Source organism: Rhinolophus ferrumequinum, chromosome 24 (genome assembly GCF_004115265.2).
Source record: "Rhinolophus ferrumequinum isolate MPI-CBG mRhiFer1 chromosome 24, mRhiFer1_v1.p, whole genome shotgun sequence".
NCBI lineage: Eukaryota > Metazoa > Chordata > Mammalia > Chiroptera > Rhinolophidae > Rhinolophus > Rhinolophus ferrumequinum.
This window is the reverse complement of record NC_046307.1, coordinates 40,166,346-40,184,521: the sequence shown is the minus strand read 5'-3', so window position 1 is coordinate 40,184,521 and position 18,176 is coordinate 40,166,346. Positions and strand designations below refer to the sequence as shown.

Sequence of the window (18,176 nt, the reverse complement as noted above, 5' to 3'; positions counted from 1 at the left end):
CAGCTCAGTCAAGTTTTGGTGGCTTCATCCTGTTGAATGCTTAGGGATAAATCATGACACTTTAGCTACTGGTGCTTCCTGTCAAGAAAAGATGGTGGAGAGATGAGTACTTGCGCCTTGATCAGTGTTACCAGTCTAGACACCGTTCCCAAATGTTCTATTATCACTGCAGAAAAGTTGCGAAATATTATAAGCATTTCCTAGTGATTATACTACTAGAAATCATAGCAACCACGGGCCCCCATTATGTCTCAGGCGCTCGCTCTGGTGCTTTGCATAAATTACATCTCTCTTTCAGTTCACACCAACTCCTGTTTTCAAGACGGGGAGACAGGCCCAGGGACGTACAGTGAGGCTTGGGCAGAGCCCGGATGCCAGCCCAGGCCTGCTTGACACCAGGCTTCTCCTGACACATCCCACGGCCTATGGAAATGTAACTTTTGCTCTGCAGATATTTTTTTACATTGACATTTACTTTCCTTATTTTCCAGTTTCTCACTTAAAAAAAAAAAAAGAATTCACACCCAAGCCGGGGTCCTCATCTCATGTGGGTTGTCAGCATTTCCTTCCATCTCTCTAGCTCAGCCCCTAATCCAGCTGCTGTGAGTCTCTCCCCAACCCCAGCCTGCTGTCCTTGCGGAGCCTGCTCTGTGGACAGCTTCTAAGCGTCACCTGGCAGAATAGGAAAGTGGATCTGGGGAAGGTGTCTTACCCTGGCTGGTGCTTCATTTCCACTTTTATTTATGAGCCCCGTGGGCTGAGGCAAGGGGCCAGATTTGAACAGATTTTTACAGTGATGTGTACATGCCTTGAATGTTCACTAGGAAGCCAATCAAGAGAGCTAGTGTCAGTACTTTGTGTGGGGATTGAGGAACAGTGTGTGACGGATGACAGGTGCCACAGACCATCAATGTAGTGACCAGTGAGAATGGCCATGTCCAAAGGTCGGCTGGTTTCTTCCCTGCAATTTGCCTCAGTCCAAAAGGCACTCGGGGTGCCTGCGGGAGGTGAGGCAGTGGGGGCCCCCAGCCCTGATCTGGAGCCCGTGGCTGGGCCTGTCCTCAGCCGGGAGAGGAGCTGGCGGGCCCAGGGAGACACCTGCGTGCTCCATCCTTCTACTGTAGCTTGAGCCTGGAGGGGCAGAGTTGGTCTTGGCTCGAAGGGCTGGCCATGTGCCAGAGGCAGAAACCGAACTGTGGGGTGGTGCACAGGGAAGGGCTGGAGGCCCCCCGGGCTCATCTGATGAGTGGCTCCCCTCTTGTCACCGGTAATGGCCAGGGTGCCGTCACTGTCAGGGCGTGAGATCAGGGCCCTAGTCTGTCTCCTTCAACAGGCACTGACACAGTGTGAAGGCAAACCCACTGGTGTGCAATGGTGTACGCGTATGTGTGCCCACCAGGGGGAACCGTGCAGGAAGTGGGCAGCGACCGGGTGGAAGGAAGCAGGTGCTGGTAGGGCAGGTGTGGGTCTGCCACCATGAGACTCTGAGTGTGTCCCTCCTGATGTGAGTGCGACGTCATTGTGTAGAGCTAAGTGGGTTGTTACAGTGGAATGTGTCAATGGCATTGTGTGGTGGTTCGGGTAGAAGGGTGCCACATACGGCTGTGCAGGTTGTGCCCCGTGCAACCACAGATGGCGGCATTTATATAGACTGTGCCAGAGGCAAAGCCTCTGGGGACATGTCACCATTTCTGTGTAACGGTGTATGTCTAACTGCTGTTGTCTACAAGACATGGTACAAGTGACAGGGTGTTACGATTAGTATAAAATGGTGCCACCATTGGTGGTAAGCGTCAGATGTAAGTGTGTCACAATGCGCTGGCACTTGTGTCACTGTCATTGTGTGGGGCAGAAGGGTGTAGATGTGCAGCCAGGAGGGTGTCAGCACCTCTGCAGGCATGCAGGCGAAACGTGTCAGTGAGAGTTACATTCTCCCCCCACCAGACAGGCCCTGGTGACCCGACCTGTTAGCTCCTGCCCCACCTGGCAAGCTGTAGAAACCTTGGATTTCCAGTCTCTACTTTCGTTTCTCCGAAAGAGGGTTCTGGGTTCCCCATCTACACCCTGACTCGGTGGTGGTACGTGGGGTAAGTGGGGGAACGCCCTGAGGAGCCCCTCACGCAGAGCCTCTCCCCAGCCCAGCATCCACCTCCCAGCTCCTCAGACACCCTCTGCCACCCTTCATCCTGTCCCCACCCTCCCAGGTCCAGGCCCTCAGTGGCATGTGAAAGCAGTCCTCTGCCAGCCCACACGGAGCCCCAGGATACCCCACACAGGCAGTTCCCTCTTAGCTTGAGCTTTCCTGAAATCTTATGTTTTCATATCTGCAAAACCATCTGCAGTGCCCCTGCCATCCAGCAGAAGAGGGATGTTTTGATGACCAGTTTTTCCTCCCTTGCCTCCGGTTCTTTTTCGAGCTCTCCACTGTGAGTTGTCTCCCCTCCTCCAGTCTCGGCCCTTCCAACACTCTGGGCTGTGGTTGGACCTCCCTGTCCATCAGGAATTCTTCCTGACGACCCCAGGTGCTCATGTTACCCCAGAGCCAGCCAGTGCACCGGACCAAGCCTCCTCATTGGAGTCCTAGCACTGGACATGCTCAGGTACAATCCCTGCAGCACTGAAGTTTGTTCTGTGCCCTCAGGAGGTCCCCCTTCCAGAACGTTCCTCCACCCTGATGGCACTTGGTCCCTTATCTTCTCCCTATGTGAAACCCATGCTCAGACAGATAGTCTTTACACCTTAGAATCCTCTCCTAAGGCACATGGAAACAGAATAACACAGTTCCAAAATACGAGAGTCATAAGCAAAAGGCCATTTTTAGAATCACATTTAGAATCATAGAATCTGCAATGACAGACGTTCTAACACTACATGTTCACGAGGGGCCCATTCTACTCAGAGCCACTGGCTTGGGGGACTTGTTAGAAAACGGCAGATTCTTGGGCCTCATGCCACATGGACTGAACCAAATCTCTGAGATGAGCACCTAGGAATTTGTACTGGTTACCAGACCCCAGGTAGTTTTGACACACCCACTAGTTGGAAACCCTTGAATCAACAGAACCTGAGAATCATATGATTTTGGGTCCTACTCTTATAGGAAAAAGTACTAAGTCATGGAATCATAGAATATTTTAGGTTTAATAGAAGCTTAGATTCAACTGATCACACACATTCACTCACAACTTTAGAATCTTAAATTCTATGAATCTTAACGTCTAGAATCATAGTCAAAAGTGACCCCCGAGTGTGATTTTGTTCCTGTTCTCGGAGGAATTTTTCTTTCTCAGCCTTGCTGCTATTTTTTTTTTTTTTTTGAATGGAAGACTCTTTCCCTGTCCTTTGCAGGGCTGCCTCCATGGTGTCACCTATATCAGTGAAGATCAATGTTCTTTCTATCTTGGTGCAAAGGCAGCTGGCAGACCCCCTGCTTTTATGGAGCGAGTGAGCCAGAAATGACATCTCGTTTCCGGTTAGCACCGGCACACTCTGGCCCACAAAACAGATCTCTCTCTTTAATAAAATGAATCTGAGGGATATTATTACTGTTTCACGAAAGCAGGCATATCTGAGGAACATAGACAACAGAGGTTAATAAGCTCTGGAGCTTCTGATCAAGGAAATGAAAGAGAGAGAGAGAGAGCGAGAGCAAGCTGGGAGTCAGCAGAACACGGTCTTGGAGACTGTCGGGTGTGCCCGTGTGTGTTTGTGTGGGGAGGAATGGAGTGATGAGAGGAGATGAAACATGCATAAATGTCAGCAATGAGAAAGCACCTTCCTGGTCATCTAACCCAGTGCCCTCAATTTACAGATGGGGAAACAGAGGTTCAGAACGGGGAAGGGACTTTCTCAACACCATACAGCAAGCTCATGAAACTCCTAACTCGTAGGACAATATTCCTTCCCCGTTACAGCACCACCTTTCTTAAAACACCTCCAGTGGGCCGAGCATTGTCCTAGGGATGTTACAGATGTCAGCCCTTTCAGCTGCACGGCACCCTTACGTGGTAGATGTTTTTCACTCAATTATTCATTTATCAGACATGTGGGGACGGCCTGTGACACGCCAGGCAGTCTCCTAGGCAGACAGAGACGTATAAGAAGTTTCGGAGTTTCTCTTCCCCCTCTTTCTGTCACAGCGAGAGATGCAAATACTCCACAGAGAAATAACACGTGGACCAATTCACACACTCAAGAAGATCCTTGCCCCTCGGAGCCTCTGATTGGAAGCACTTAGAAGCGAGTGGGGGAGAGAGGCCCACAAACGGCGGACGCTGGTACAACACTGAGCGCTGTCCGCGTGAAGAGGCAGCTCTGAGGAGAGGCAGACACACACAGCTTGCAGGCCAGATGGGACTGGAGCTCAAAGCAGAGGCATGTCGGAGGCACTGCGGGGGGACAGCGGTGGGCTCTGGCACAGAGACAGGAGTTACAGCTCCGCAGCCCTCTGCCCTTTCCCGATGGTGGGACTTTTCTCGGAGACAGTTTCCTCTTCATGAGATGAGGGGATGGTCCTGACCTCTCAGGGTGATTGTGAGGCTCAGACAAGATAATGTTTAGGAGCTAGAAGCCTGGATTCTCTTTCCCTCCAACACCTGAGCCAGGCAGGGATTCCTTCTGGAGTTTGGGGCCGTGGGACCATTAAGCAAAGGGTCCTCTATGATCTTCAACGGGGATTTGTTTCTTCTCCTTCACCCATTTTTGGGGCTTCCTCCCTTCCTTTCCAGCACACAAGGGACGGGGATATTGTGTTCCCAGATGGAAATTGCCTGCAGGAAGTCAAGAGGGGGCTTAGCCTCAGGCTAAAGAACAGGAGGAATTTTCCACCCACAAATCTAAAAATGGTTGCTCTGTGCCACTCAACCTCCAGTTGTCTCTTTCTGGCAGAAACCCAAAATAATACAAAACCACCTTTTATTTGGCAAACAAACAGGGGTTGGAGAGGTCTTGGGAAGATGGAGCCAGGGAAAAGCTTAAAAGGCTGGAGAGGAAGGAATTTTCATTTACTGAGCCCCTCGCTGTGGTAGGTGGTTTACAATCTTTATTTGACTTAATCCCCATAGCGGCGCCTCCCTTACCTTAAAAGTCATCACTTTTACTTAATGTTCAGACAGGGGCAATTCAGACGCAGAGAGGTTAAGCACCCCGTCCAGAGCAGCACAGCTGAGAAAGAGTGGCATGGGTGTTTGCACCTGGTCGTCTCTACAGATGGCCACGTTTCCAGAGGGGGATTAGGTGGGTTTCTGAAAGCTGGGCCTGGGTCTGCAGCTTTGGGGCAACTGGTCCCAGAGTATAGGTGACCCTGCTAAGGGCATTTATATGTGGGCCTTACCAGGGCTGGGTGATCAGAAGTGATGGGGCCCGTGGGCTAGGGCCCTGGAACTGTGCCCTCAGGATTTAAATACGAAATCCCTTCTTCTGTGGCAGCCTTGGATCACTTCTGCTCAGTTTGGCTCAGCCTGGCTCTGAAGCCAGCTATCTAACCATTGCTTCTGCATCCGCTCTTGCCTTCAGACTGACTTTCGAACTGGCTTCCAGGTCAGCAGGAAAATCACAGCTTTCTAAACACCCGTCTGACTGATCATTCCCCTCCTGAGACCATGCGGCGGTCACAGCGTATTTTGCCACCTAGCATCCACTCCTCCCTCGTGTGATATCAGCTTGGGAGGAGCCAACCTAGGTGCTCATTTGAACCTCTGGGTGGATCACATGACCTGGGCTAAGCCAATGAGCACATACAGTCCCCTGGCCCTTGGATTAGTTCAGAGGCAGACAAGGGACCAAATCAGACCAGTCAGGGCCAGAGAGACTCAATTCTGGGACTTCTACTTGAGCTAAAGGAAATGGACGCTCCTTTTAGCTCCACTGTGACATGAATGGGGTTCCCAGGGGCCACCACGTGGAGGCTCAGGACAGGGCCCAGCTTGGAGCCGGCAGAGCCAAGAAAGGAGAGCGAGGACCCCTGGGCTGGTGGCATCGTTTGCACCTTGGATCAAGCTGTGTGCTTGCAGCTCTCCCAGTTCTTGTCATTCTTAGGAACCAATAACCACCCCTTCCCTTTTCTTCTTGTTAAAGCTACTTTAAGCTGTTTTTGTCTTTTACTTGCAACCAAAAGGATCTTAGCTAATACAAAAATCCTATAATGTCTTCCCATCGCCTTCAGGAGAAAGTTCAAATCCTTTAAATTGGCCGCCAGGGCCCTCCAGGACCAGACCCTGTTCCATCAGTAGCCGCTCGTGCTCCCTGTCTGTCACTCCTCGGCGCAGTAACGCGGCGTTCCTGAGCCTTTGCCCACGCTGTTTGCTGCTGGAGGAATGGCCTTGTCTGCTCTGTTCACTTGGCAAGTCTTTTGCTTTGGCCACCAGGGTTCAGCTAAAGCATAAAGGAATCCCTTCTGGGAACCAGGCCGCGCCAGCAGCGTCCTCTGTGCTCCCATGTGGCCTCTTCGAAGCACCAACGAAACGAAACTTGACACTTAAAGTTGGTTTTCTTGTCTGACGTTTTGTCCAGATTTTGAGCTCTTTGCGGAGGGGGCCTCGCTGAGGCGGAGGGAATTCCTTCACTCAGCAAACACATGCTGAGCATCTACTGCATTTCAGGGGCTCCTCTAGGTGCTGGGGACCCATAGTGAAGAAATAGACACATTCCCCTCTGGTCCTGTAGGGGAAGCAGACCTGCTGTTCGACTACACACACTAATACCACAAGGGGCTGCCCGCCTCATGTCTCTGGGCTAGAGCCTGGAGGAGGGACAGGCTCCAGGCGGGCCCTCAGGAAGTGGCCATTTGATGAATGGGTGTGGAGGACCTCTGGACCCCCTGCTGTCCCCCAGCCTCCCTTTGGGACTGTCAATTGGGACTCTATCAGGACCTCTTTGTTAGTGACTTACCCCCATTTCCAGCCTGCACTCCCTGGAAGTCATAGTTAGAGAAATGGCGTGTGTGTGCACCCGTGCACGCGCGGCACTCCCCTTTGGCGATGGGACTTGCACGGAGTGCCATTCCCGTTGACTTCCCGGGGCAGCGCCATCCCTTCTCAGGCCAGCAAGCAGGAGGCCGTGTGCTCCTCTGCCCACTTGGATCAAGGCTCCCGGCCGAGCTGCCCTCTATCCGCTCCTCACTCCTGTCCCCTCCGTAGGCCTGTTGCCAGGCCTTTGATCATCTCTGTGACTGTCCCCGGGGCTTTATCTGGCTTCATTAGGCGTGCTGCTTCCTCCCGCTGGTGTCGCTCCCATGCTCAAAAGCCTTCGATGACTCACCGTGGCCCACAGCTACATTGAGTCCAGACCCACGAGGGCCTCCCTGGATCCAGTTTCCACCTCCTGTGCCAGCCTGTTCACCACGGCCAACTGCTCTCCTACATAGCACTCCCAGCTACGGAGCATTCGCCGCCTCTGATGTTCACTTTGTTCCTTTATTTATTTATGTGTCCTTGATTGTCTCCTCCCACTGGATCATAAACTGCTTGAGGGCAGGGACGATGTCTTGCTCAGCCTGGAATCTCCAACAGCAAACCCAGGGCCTTCCCTGCTGTGAATGCGCAATGAATATTTGCAGAGATGACATCTGGCACAGCATCGCCTCCCTGCTTGGGGTTGAAATGGCTTGTCCTGGCCCGTGGGCCTTGAGGTACCCATCTCAGGTGGTACTGTAGACCCAGGCCCTCGCGCGCCACAGAACACAGTAAGGTCCTGGCCCTTGTTTAAATCTTATTCCTCCTTTGTTTTGCATTCTTGGTCCATAAGCATAGCCGCACGATTTCCCTCTATGCTTTAGTCTCATCACTGTGGCATTTTGTCATTGGAATGTTCTTGGTATCATTTGCTATGGTGACACGTTTTTCGCTTGTTTCTGGTGTCTCTGTCCTCCCCCACTCTTAGGCTTTATGGTCTGGTGGGACTGACCACATGCCTCACTTCCATGGGTGGGCATTACACCCATAGCCAGCCAATTAGAGCACTATTAACTCTGGCTCCTGTGATTGGATGAAAACGACACAAGCTAAGCCAGTAAGAGTCAGCCCTGGGACTTTAGCTTGAACCAATGGGAAGGAAGCTTTCTATGGGATTTGCAGGGCTGGCAGAATGGGGGCCAGGGCAGCTGAACCATTTTGCCACGACCTGGGGAGAGCCTACCCAAGGGTAATGCCAACACAGAGGAGAACACAGCCAAGAGAAGGGAAGGACAGAGGTTCATGATGACAGCCTTCGAGTGCCTGGATCCAGACATGCCTTTGAGGCTCATCTGCCCTGTACTTTTGTGTTACATGACCAATAAATGCCACCTTTCACTTCAGTTGTTTTGAATGAGGTTGCTGTCCCTGCCACCCAGGAGAGATCTGCTGGAATGTATAACTTTGGAGCTGTGTCCCCTCCTTTAGAAAATTTCTGATCATGCAGCTCGCGGCCCTCAAAGGACTCACCGTTTAAAAATCTCACATTCCAAGAAGAAGCCGGTCAACCTGGTGTCCGTTCTCTGTCTCTAAGCTGCCTCCTATACTCTGTGGTCCCCACGGTGATGTGACTAACGTGAGAGGAGCTCACACTGGGGGACCTTGCTCAAAGCTTTGCCAAAGCTCAAACTTCATATCCACAGATCCCTGTTCATATATCCACATCCCCTCAAAACTGCACATATTTTTGGCCAACAGCTCTGCAATTTCACCCTTGAGTGGCGTCAGCATTCTTGGGCTGGTGCCATCTGTGCCTGGCAATTTGTCTGCATCTCATTTGTCACTTAGAGTTGGAACATTTGCCCGCCAGAGCAGTGCCTTTGGAGCCCCTACTTACAGGGGACAATTTGGGAGCAGGAATTTCCCCGAGGTCCTCCTCAGTAAGGACACAGCCGAGGCTTCCCCAGATGTTTCGAATGCCTCTTGTTAGTCTCTGAGGTCTCTCCCAGAGCTGGGATCACCAAGCATCTTGCCGGTCCTTTATCTGACCTCTTTCCATTCGATGGATTTGAAAGACCTCGGAGTTTTGGCCCCAAGTCCTTCTCAAGGTGACTTTTGGGGTGTCTTTGCTCCCAGTGGGCTGGTGCATTCTAACTCATCGTTTCTAACAGAGTTTCTAAAAGATGTCTTTTCCCTGGCAAAAGCTTCTCAGCCATCTCTCTTGTTGTTTTGTTTTGGTTCTTACTGTATAGATTACGCTGGGCTATGGTTGGAAGAGGGAGGAGGTTCTGTGACATCTTGTGATGCCACCATCTCAACATGTGGCTTCCGGGATCACTGTGGTAGGAAGAAAGAGCTGGAAGTGTCACAGAGGTCCCCGTGGCACCAGCTGGGAGGTGATCTTGCAGGCTAGCTTGTTTGCTCCTCCAGATTGATGCTCCCCCCACCCCCACCCCGCTCTGCCCAGGAGGCTGGCCTGTGTGGACCAGTCAGCAGGCTCCCTTTGTCCTCAGGCTTCTCCTTGGGGTCTATCAATGGGAGGTACTGGCCGCGACTGAAGGCAGGAGGAGAGCAAGATTAGAATGTCCCTGCGCTGAAGGCCACCGCTCCTGTCAAGGGGTCCTTCCCACACATGTACCGTCTGCAGGCCGGGCAACTCTTTCCTTCCTGCCCTTCAGGCTTCGAGGTGGTAATTGCTCCCACCGATGCTGACCCTCCAAGGTCAGAGAGGTGGTCGGCCTAGGTCCTATGGGTCTTTGTCAATATGATAAGAGGCCTGGATGTTATTGAACTGGGTGGGGGCCGTCCATTGGGAGGTTTTACGTGTGGGGTCAAACCTGCGGTGAGTCCTTGGTTGAATTCTTCAGTCCCCAGTCCCAAGTTCTCTGATCTCATTTGCAGATTTCTTGAGCAAATTGCCATTTTTGGAGAATTGAGAGCCTCCATTAAGGATCTAAGCATGTTCCTCCCCACTTTTGGGGAAACTGAGGCCCACAGCCTCCGGGGTCATTGCCTTCCCACTGACGCGCACCACATCCAGAGCCTGCGGCGCGGGGGGCGCAGTGTGGCCTTGCGCATGCGCTGTTTCTGCTCACGGGCTCCATCTCCGCAGAGGCCAGTCAGGTAGATAAGGACACTGAGGACCCACCATCGCCCACTCCCTCTCCACCTCAGGACGTCTCCCTCTCTCAGGAGACAACCCACACGGCATCCTGTAAATAACTTCATGTTCCCAACACCTCTCCTCCTTCTCCTTGGAAACCTGCTCTCTCTTTGGACGCGCGGCGGGTTGTCAGATTCCCGGCTTGGCTCAGTGCGGAGTGTGGCGGGCGCTGCCACATTGCCTCTGAAGGCCTGGAGCAGTCCCGGCTCGTCGTTCGCTAGCTGGGTGACGTTGGGCAGGTCACTTCACCTCGCTGAGCCTCAGTTTCCTCACCTGAGCACGGGGGTGGGGGAGGATGGTAACAAGTGTCCGTGGTAGAGGTTACGTGAGGACCTGTACGTAGGTGCCTGCTGAGTGTGGGACCCACGCAGGGTTTTAATGTAAGTGTTTCCTCTTTTCTTCCTTCTCTCATTCTCTTTCCCCTCTTCTGTCTTCTCTCATTGGTTCTGCCTCCTAGATGTTTCAGGGGGAGGGCAGGCTCCATACACTCAGATGCCTGCAGGGTCAGGCAGGTGGCACATGGGGGACACTGCTTAGAAATGGCGAGGGAAGAAGCTGCTTCCCAAGCACAGAGCCTGTGACGGGGGGAGACTGGTGGGCAGGAGGACCTGGCCTGGTTGCCAAGCGGTCTCCGATGCCCCACCCCACGGCCTCCCTTCAACTGGAGGCTGGCTGCGGCGCCCTCCGCCCCCAACCCCCAAGGTTGCAGGATCCACTCTCTTAGATTTCCTGCTGCTCCAAAGTTACATATTTACATTTGATGTCATCAAGTGGAAGGGAGAAATCAAATGTGGCCTTTCACTGGCTTTGGCTGGATGTTCTGGAAGAAGTGGGAAGGGGCTTTATCTGTAGGGAGGGGTGAGTCAGCATGACCCCTGCCCTACAAGCCTGTGGAATGATGCCCGTAACGCAGCCAACTTACTGAGCTGCTTCGTGCTGGCCGCTGGTCTCCGCGCCTTACGTATACTGCCTTGTTTGAGCCTCCCAACAACCTTATGAGGTATTCGTTTTATGCCCATTTCACAGATGACAGAGAGGTGGAGAGAGGAAAGGAAACTTGTCAAGGTCACACCACTAGAAGGTGCCATTAAGGATTTGCATCCAGGCTGTCTGGTCCTGGGGTCTGCACTCACCTCTCTGCTCTTCTGCGACCAGGGAGTCGAATGGGAGACAGGGCTCAGGCCACATCTGGGTGTAGGGTGAGGACACACTGAGCGATAATTCAGCACTGTCGCTGTGTCACCGGCTGCTGCAGCATGGTCGCCCTGTGTCTCTGTGGTGGACACAGGTTGTCCTATAGCTTTTCTTCTGTACAGCACCTTAATATTCCTCTGGGGTCCACCGTTCCCTTGTTCTCTGGCCATGTGGTTTGCATGGAGCCCCCCAACCCTCTTTTCCTCAGGCTCTAGGGAATGGTGCATAACCCAGGCCCAAGATGGTCCAGTAAGACTCAGTCCTGGAGCGAGTTCTGGAAATTTTAGAAAAATTCTCCTTCTGTTGGAGTTACTGAACTGAGAAAGTGTGAGCCTGGAGCTACAAGGTCACAGTGTGAAAAGATTCTGCCTAAGCAGGGAGCCAAGCCAGAGAGAAACAGAACTGACAGACACAGACACTGAGCCCTGATGGTAGTGCATGATCAAGCCCTTCCTGTAATCCACAATCTGCCCTGGTATTTTTCAGTTACATGAACTAATGAAACCCTTTTTGCCCTTAAACCATTTTGGTTGATTTTTCTATCACTTGCACCTAAAATAGGATTGACTGGCATTGTGCTAACTACTCCATATATGTTATTACATCTCATCTAGTGACATAGTTGACGTGGTGCCCATTATCCAGATGAGGAAACTGAGGCTCAGAGAGATTTATTATATTGGCTAAGGTGTCACAGCTAGTAAGTAACAGGCGGGGATGAGCCTTCTGCCTTATGGTATCTCTTGTAATGTCTACTCTGCAGGTCTTATCCAACTGTTCTCCTTGCTTCTACCTCATCTCCTTTAACCCCCACTTTCTCAGGGCAGAGAGCTTCCCTGGCTACACCTTCAGACTGAGTTCTTTTCTCTGGGAGACATTTTTATGGCACAAAGTACTTTGTCTCCTTAGCACGACTGAACTTCAATAATGATTTGTTCCAGTTTTATCTGCTCCGCTGGGTGGGAGTCTCCTGGGGGCAGAGGTGATGATTGTTTGGTTGTTGCAGCGCCGATATCTGGCACAGGGCCTGGCCCTGGTGGGCACCTGGTAAATGTTTGCTGAATAAATGAATTGTGCAGTTTATCTCTCCCACTGTGGCCCTGGATCACTGTACACCTGTCTGACTGCAGTGCTGTAGCATTCTGACACTGCACAATTTGCTCGTGCTCTGCTGTGAGCTTGGGCGCTTCGCGTGCGTACGGATGCTTTTCCCTACTAGACAGTGAGGTCTTTGAAGACATGTTTGTTCTCCCACCATTGTTCTTTGAGTGGTAATAACAGCAGCACAAGGAATAGCAGTAATAAGAAGCAATTACTGTCTTCCAGGCACAGCTCTGAGACTGCGTGCGTGCTGCCTCATTTGATTCTTGCATCAGCTGTCTGTGCATATGCTGTTCTGACCCCATCACAATTAAGGGCGAACTGAGGCTCCGAGAGTTTATGTGGGCTCTTTGGCATCTCCAGTTTGAGCTGGGGTTCTTTCTCGTGCCATCAGAACAGAAGTTGCTTTCGCAGTGCCTTTAGCAGGGGACTGCCAGGCGGGGTTGGAAGGCAGCGGGAGTAGCAGAAATGCTGATGGGGGCTAACAGGTTGCCCCACTGCCTGTGCCCCATTGAAAGGAAAAGCGCCTTCATTGTGAAGGTCAAAGGAGGGCTGAGCAGGGAGAAGAGTGGGGGAGGCTCAGGGCAAGAGAGTGGGGTTGGGGCAGAGGTCAGGGGTCTAGAGAAGGAGCATCAGGCATGAAGATGGCCAGCCTGGGCTCCTACCCTGGCCTCAGTACTTCTGGCTGTGTGATCTTGGGCAAGGCACTGCACTTCTCTGAGCCTCCTTTGGAGGGCTGATGGTGCGAGGCTTGACCCAGCACCTGGAAATTGCCTGGCCAGTGCTTGACACAGGGTACCATGTTTGGGGTACAGGCCGCGAGCTGGGGTTGCTGTCAGTTCTTCACCTGCACACATTCAGGTGCAGCCACTGACATCGTCACTCGGCCAGACAAGGCAGCGGGGTCTGAGCTCTGGCTGTGTGAGTTACCGTTCCAGCCGCCTCAAGCAGCTCTGAACTTGGATATTGGTGAGAGAAGGAGCTGCGGTGGACAGTTGCGTGCTTTGCACTGTCACCTCTTAGGGGTTCCATGTGTCTGTTTTCATGGGTTTACTCTCGAGGGACAAGTCGCCTTCTCCCCAGCATACCTTGGGGCAGTGCATAGGCACTGGTCAGGAAACCTGTGGTGGCCTGCGCTGGTGCTGGGACCCAGCGACAAATGAGACTGTGGCCCAGCGTTCAGCAGGAGGGAAGGAGAGGTGTTGGCGCTGGGTTTCTCAGGGTCCCATAGGTGACTTCTTGTGCTGCCATGTGGGGCTGGCGCCAGGCCGGCCCAGGGGTGAGGAGCTAGCTAGCGTGCACCAGCCTCTCTCCCTGGAGTAGCAGCTCCACAGTTTTGCCACCGTCTAATACCACCCCTGCTATTTACTTAATTTTGCCTTCTAATTTCACTCACTTGCAAAAATAAAACACTTCATTGCATGCATTTAAAAAGGAAACCTCATCTTCCTACTTCACACCGGGAAACCAGTGTCACTTGCTGTCACAGAGGGTAGCAATGCGCTGCTGTCCACCTCTGTTCAGTCCAGCCCCAGGGTGTGGGGGCCTGGCTCCAGCCTGAGTCTGAGGCCACCCTCTCATGGCTGACAGGGATGTGTTAATATTAGAGAGGTGTGAAGGACCCATTGGTACCAGCTTGAGACTGTCTCCTGTGCGCCACTGAGAGAGATCTAAACAGGAGGAATACATTCCTCAATGTTCCACGGCTATTTGAAGTGGTAGCCTCCAGGGTCAGGTCACTCTCTGAGCCTCAGACTGCTCATCTTTGAAATGGGTACACTAGCAGCCCCCTCATCAAGTTACCGTAGGGGCAAGATAGTTCTCTGTCATTGGTAAGGTTTCATACACATGTACAGACTTATTTTTGTGACTAATTCTGTGGGACAGGAGGGTTATCAGAGCTTTCCTGGGCTTGGACTGCCTCCTCCCTGGGGAAATTATCTGAGTTGGAGCCCACACGGAAGACTTCCTGAGATCATGACAGGCTGCGTGCTGATGCCTGTCTTTGCGGGGAGCGTTGTGGGCTCCAGCTGAGGCAGCTTCTGTTTTCAGCTGGAATTATTTCTGCTCAGCCCCACCGTGTGGAAAAAAGAAACATGGTGCAGAAATAGCCCATCCCAGGGACTGCCCAAGAGAGGGCTTCTTTTGACTCAGGCTGTTGCAGAAGCTGTGGCAGGCTTGTCAAAATACATCTGCCTCTTCTCAAGCGGCCCACGGAGCCTCAGACTCAAGCTGGGATACCAGCTCGGCTGCTAGACCTGCGCATCTGGAACCTGGCCCCTGGGCGCTGAGCATGCCCTAGCTTTGATCGCAACACTAACTACCTCCCAAGCACCTGGGTGCAAAAAAATAGACCTCCTGTGCCAGTGGCATGAAGGAGCCCACTTGGTGTCAGGTTTATTGTCTCTGTGGCGCCTGTGGCTGCAGAGGGGGTTATTACACCCATTTTACAGGTGGGAAAGCTGAGGTCCAGGCCGTGAGGTGATTTCAGGATGAGACCTTCTTCCTCCTTGCCCTTCTCTGTACTTCAGGCGACTGTGGTCTCTGTCTGGTTGCCCGTCCTCCTCTTACGATGGTTCATGATCCAGGACACACGCCACCTTCCCAGCCTTATTGGGACATTGTATAGGCTTCTTGATGGCCCTTGTTTCCCTGCCCAGGGACTTGGCACAGCTGCTTGTCTCCGAGAACGCCGAGTCATCTCTGAGGCGCTGCCCAGGGGGGACCTGACACATGTTTGCCGAAGGAAAGGATGGCGTTGGAGTGTTTCCCTGAGGGGCTCCCCACGTTGACTGAGTGCTCAGTCAAGGAAGGGGGGTATCATCAGGGAGACAAGAACATGGGCTCATGGCTCCGGAGTGGTACACCCAGCTGCCCACAGGCTCCTCCCATTCAAGACACCTGACTGTACTCTTTCATCTCCTACCAGGCTCTGCCATCTCCCTGGTTCCTGAAGCTCAGAGCCCCAGTCAGCATGGATGTCCAGGTCCAAGGACAGACTCCCCACCATGCCATCTCTTCCCTCCGTCCCTCTGTCCCTGATGCCTGAGGGTTCCTCCCTCATCCCATCTTCATTCACGTCCTCGCCTGGAGCTGACTCATGGATCCTCTGTGAGCTCAGCTCTGACCACGCTGCTCTGACCCCGCTAAGAACAGTTGGCACCCCCTCCTTTCTCCACTGGCATCTCTCAGAGTGGATGGCGCAGGTATTAGCAGGGGTTCTGTGAATAAGGGGGAGCTGGGTCAAGTGAGTGGCGATTGCTGGGCTAAACGAAGTCAGACAGATTTTTCCCTGCAGGGATTTTTAGGATCTTTCATGTGCTCTTGTGGGTTATGAGTCTCAGAGAGGTGACACAGTGTGTGGCATTTCTAGAACTCATTTGATCGTGGAAGCTTCCCATGTAGAACACCACGGGAAGGGGCGTTCTAAGGAACGCACTTTGGGAGATGCTGGTGTGTTGGCCAGAGCCTTACCTCCTTGGCTTGGCGACCAGGGTCCTTCACAGGGTGGGTGGCCTGGGCCTACCTTTCCAACTGCCGTTCTGGCCAGTCCACTAACATCCAGAAAGTTCCAGCCTAAAAGAACCTCTAGATGCTCCCCGTGCTTGCTGCGGCGTTCCTGCCTCTGTCTGCCACCCACTCAGCTGCCTGCCAGATTCGCTCTCTCTGTACAGCCAAAGCTGCCTTCCTCGGGCCCAGCCCAAATGTCACCCCTCCCCAAGCCTTTCCAAGTGATGGAGCCAGGGAGACCTCTCGCCCTCCTCCCGCCCACAGCAGCCCCAAATCTGGTGGACCTCCAGGCATTCTGAATGTGACAGTATCACAGGGAAATCTTGGGATCCACTCTAATTTGCTCAAAAATGATGATTTGCGAACTTGAGTGTTTTCATCGGCAGCAGAGCAGACCCCCTCTGGTGCGTCTTACCCCTGACTTATCGCCACGCAGTTTGTGACCTGCTGCATAGGCTGCGTGTCCCCAAGGAGCCCCCGAGTCATGGCGCAGACAGCACCCTAAGCTCAAATAGACAAACACGCTCGGGGTCACATGTTTGTTCCCCCCAGAGGGACAATTCCAGTAATCTTCTGGGGGGCGGTGACGGGGGTGCTGCTGTGTACTAGGAGCCAGGGCACTGCGTGTGGTGCTTTAGCCATGTCATATCACCTGCTGGCCACAGCCGTGCTGCAGCCTGGGGGCTGAGGGACCTGCTGAAGCTCACATGGCTGTGAAGCAAGGCCACCAGGACGTGAATTTACCCAAGTCCAGCGCCAAGGCCTGGCCTCTCCCGTGAGGACCCCAGTCAGGACTCACGTCAGAGGACGTCTCCAGGAGCCCCCCTCTCTCCTAAGCGGCTCCCTGCCCAGGGCGGTGCCCCCGTCCAGCACAGCACTCCCATGCACGTCTCCTGGGCTGGGAGATCTCAAGGTCAAGTCTTACTGTCTTTGCGCCTCCATCATCTGCCATGGAGTTTGCTTGCATGTATGAGGTCGTGTGCATGAGGTGAGGGATACGTGTTTCTTGGCCTAGGGAAGATTCTGGGACTTAGTGAGAACAGTCCTAGGAAGACAGGAGCTAAGCCGGTGCTTGGAATCCCACCCTCGTGCATTCCTGTGGAATCAGCAGGTCCAGTCCCTCTGCTGTCACTCAAGGATGGCTGGCCTGCTAGACGACCAAGGACATCGCTTCGAGCTGCCGACACCCCACAGGAGGTGACTGGTGACGCCGGACAGGTCAGCACTACCCAGACAGGCCAGCTGTCTGACTGGTGTTCCCTCCTGACACCCGCTGAAACGCGGACAGTGTGACACCATGCCCAGTGGCACCGCTTGGCATTAAAACACGCGCCAGCACAGTCTCCCCACGCCATGTGGAGGAATCCTGGAAAAACACAGCTTAGATCATGGCACGCCTCTGTTAGCTCAGGATAAAGCCACCACACTTAGAGTGAAATCCAAAGTCGTTTCTGGGGTCTCCAAGGCCCCCTGTGGGCTGAGCCCACTCTTCCCTCTGTCCCCCTCACCACGCCTCCTCCTCACTCGCTCCACTCCAGCCACACGACACTTTTCTTCCTCGAGCTGCCAAGCTTGTTGCTGCCTCAGGACCTTTGCACTTGCTGTTTCCTCTGCCTGGGATGCTTTCCCCCACATCCTTACCTGGCTGGCTCCCTGCTATTCACTCTTGGGCTTGAGTGTCCTCTCCTCAAAGAGACTGTCCCTCTTTTATTCTATTTAAATGAGGACGCTAGTTCATCTCGTTACTCTGTGTAATGGTCTTCATAGCTCTTGCCACTCTCTGGAATTATTTTATCTAACTTGCTTAAATATATTTGTTTATGTGTTTATTGCTAGAATAAAATCTCCTTGAGGAGAGGAAGCTCACCCTTGTTCAGTGCCATGTCCCCCCCCCGCCCCATCCCCGTAACACTCTGCTGTGGTGCAAGGAAGACAATCAACAGACTTGCTTCCTGAGTTAGACAGACAGCCAGGTGGTGTAGAATGCAGGCTCTGGGGCCGATGGCCTGGGTTCAAATCCCAGCCCTGCCACTTACTGGCAGATGACAGCCTCACTTTATAGATGAGGAAACTGAGGCACAAGGCGGTTAAGTAACCTACCCAAGGACACACAAAGTGTTCACTCCGGGGGTGGGGCCATGGGCCCCATCAGCGGAGAGCTCAGTAGGGGGGTGGAAGCTGGTCAGTTTGAGGGGTTAGAGCTGGTGTTCTTACCCCCCCCCCCGTGGCCCCCTTATAGTCACCCACTCCTTCACCCACCATCCCACTTGTTCCCAGGCCACTGCTGTGTGACCAGACCCTCTGCAACCAGCTGGACC

At 53.1% G+C, this 18,176-nt stretch overlaps 1 protein-coding gene across 3 annotated transcripts in view; it reads right to left on the bottom strand.

Moving 5' to 3' along the window:
• The window catches only part of CPLX2 (complexin 2), a 71,800-nt gene that overhangs the window by 14,074 nt on the left and 39,550 nt on the right, over positions 1-18,176 (bottom strand). The window contains exon 3 of one of the 3 annotated variants that reach the window (XM_033096356.1): positions 4,451-4,769. The exons of the other annotated variants lie outside the window; for them this stretch is intronic. Coding sequence (XP_032952247.1) covers positions 4,667-4,769 — 103 coding nt within the window. The 3' untranslated portion in view covers positions 4,451-4,666. Of the gene's footprint in view, positions 1-4,450; positions 4,770-18,176 lie in introns of those variants that run through there. 3 annotated transcript variants of the gene reach the window in all.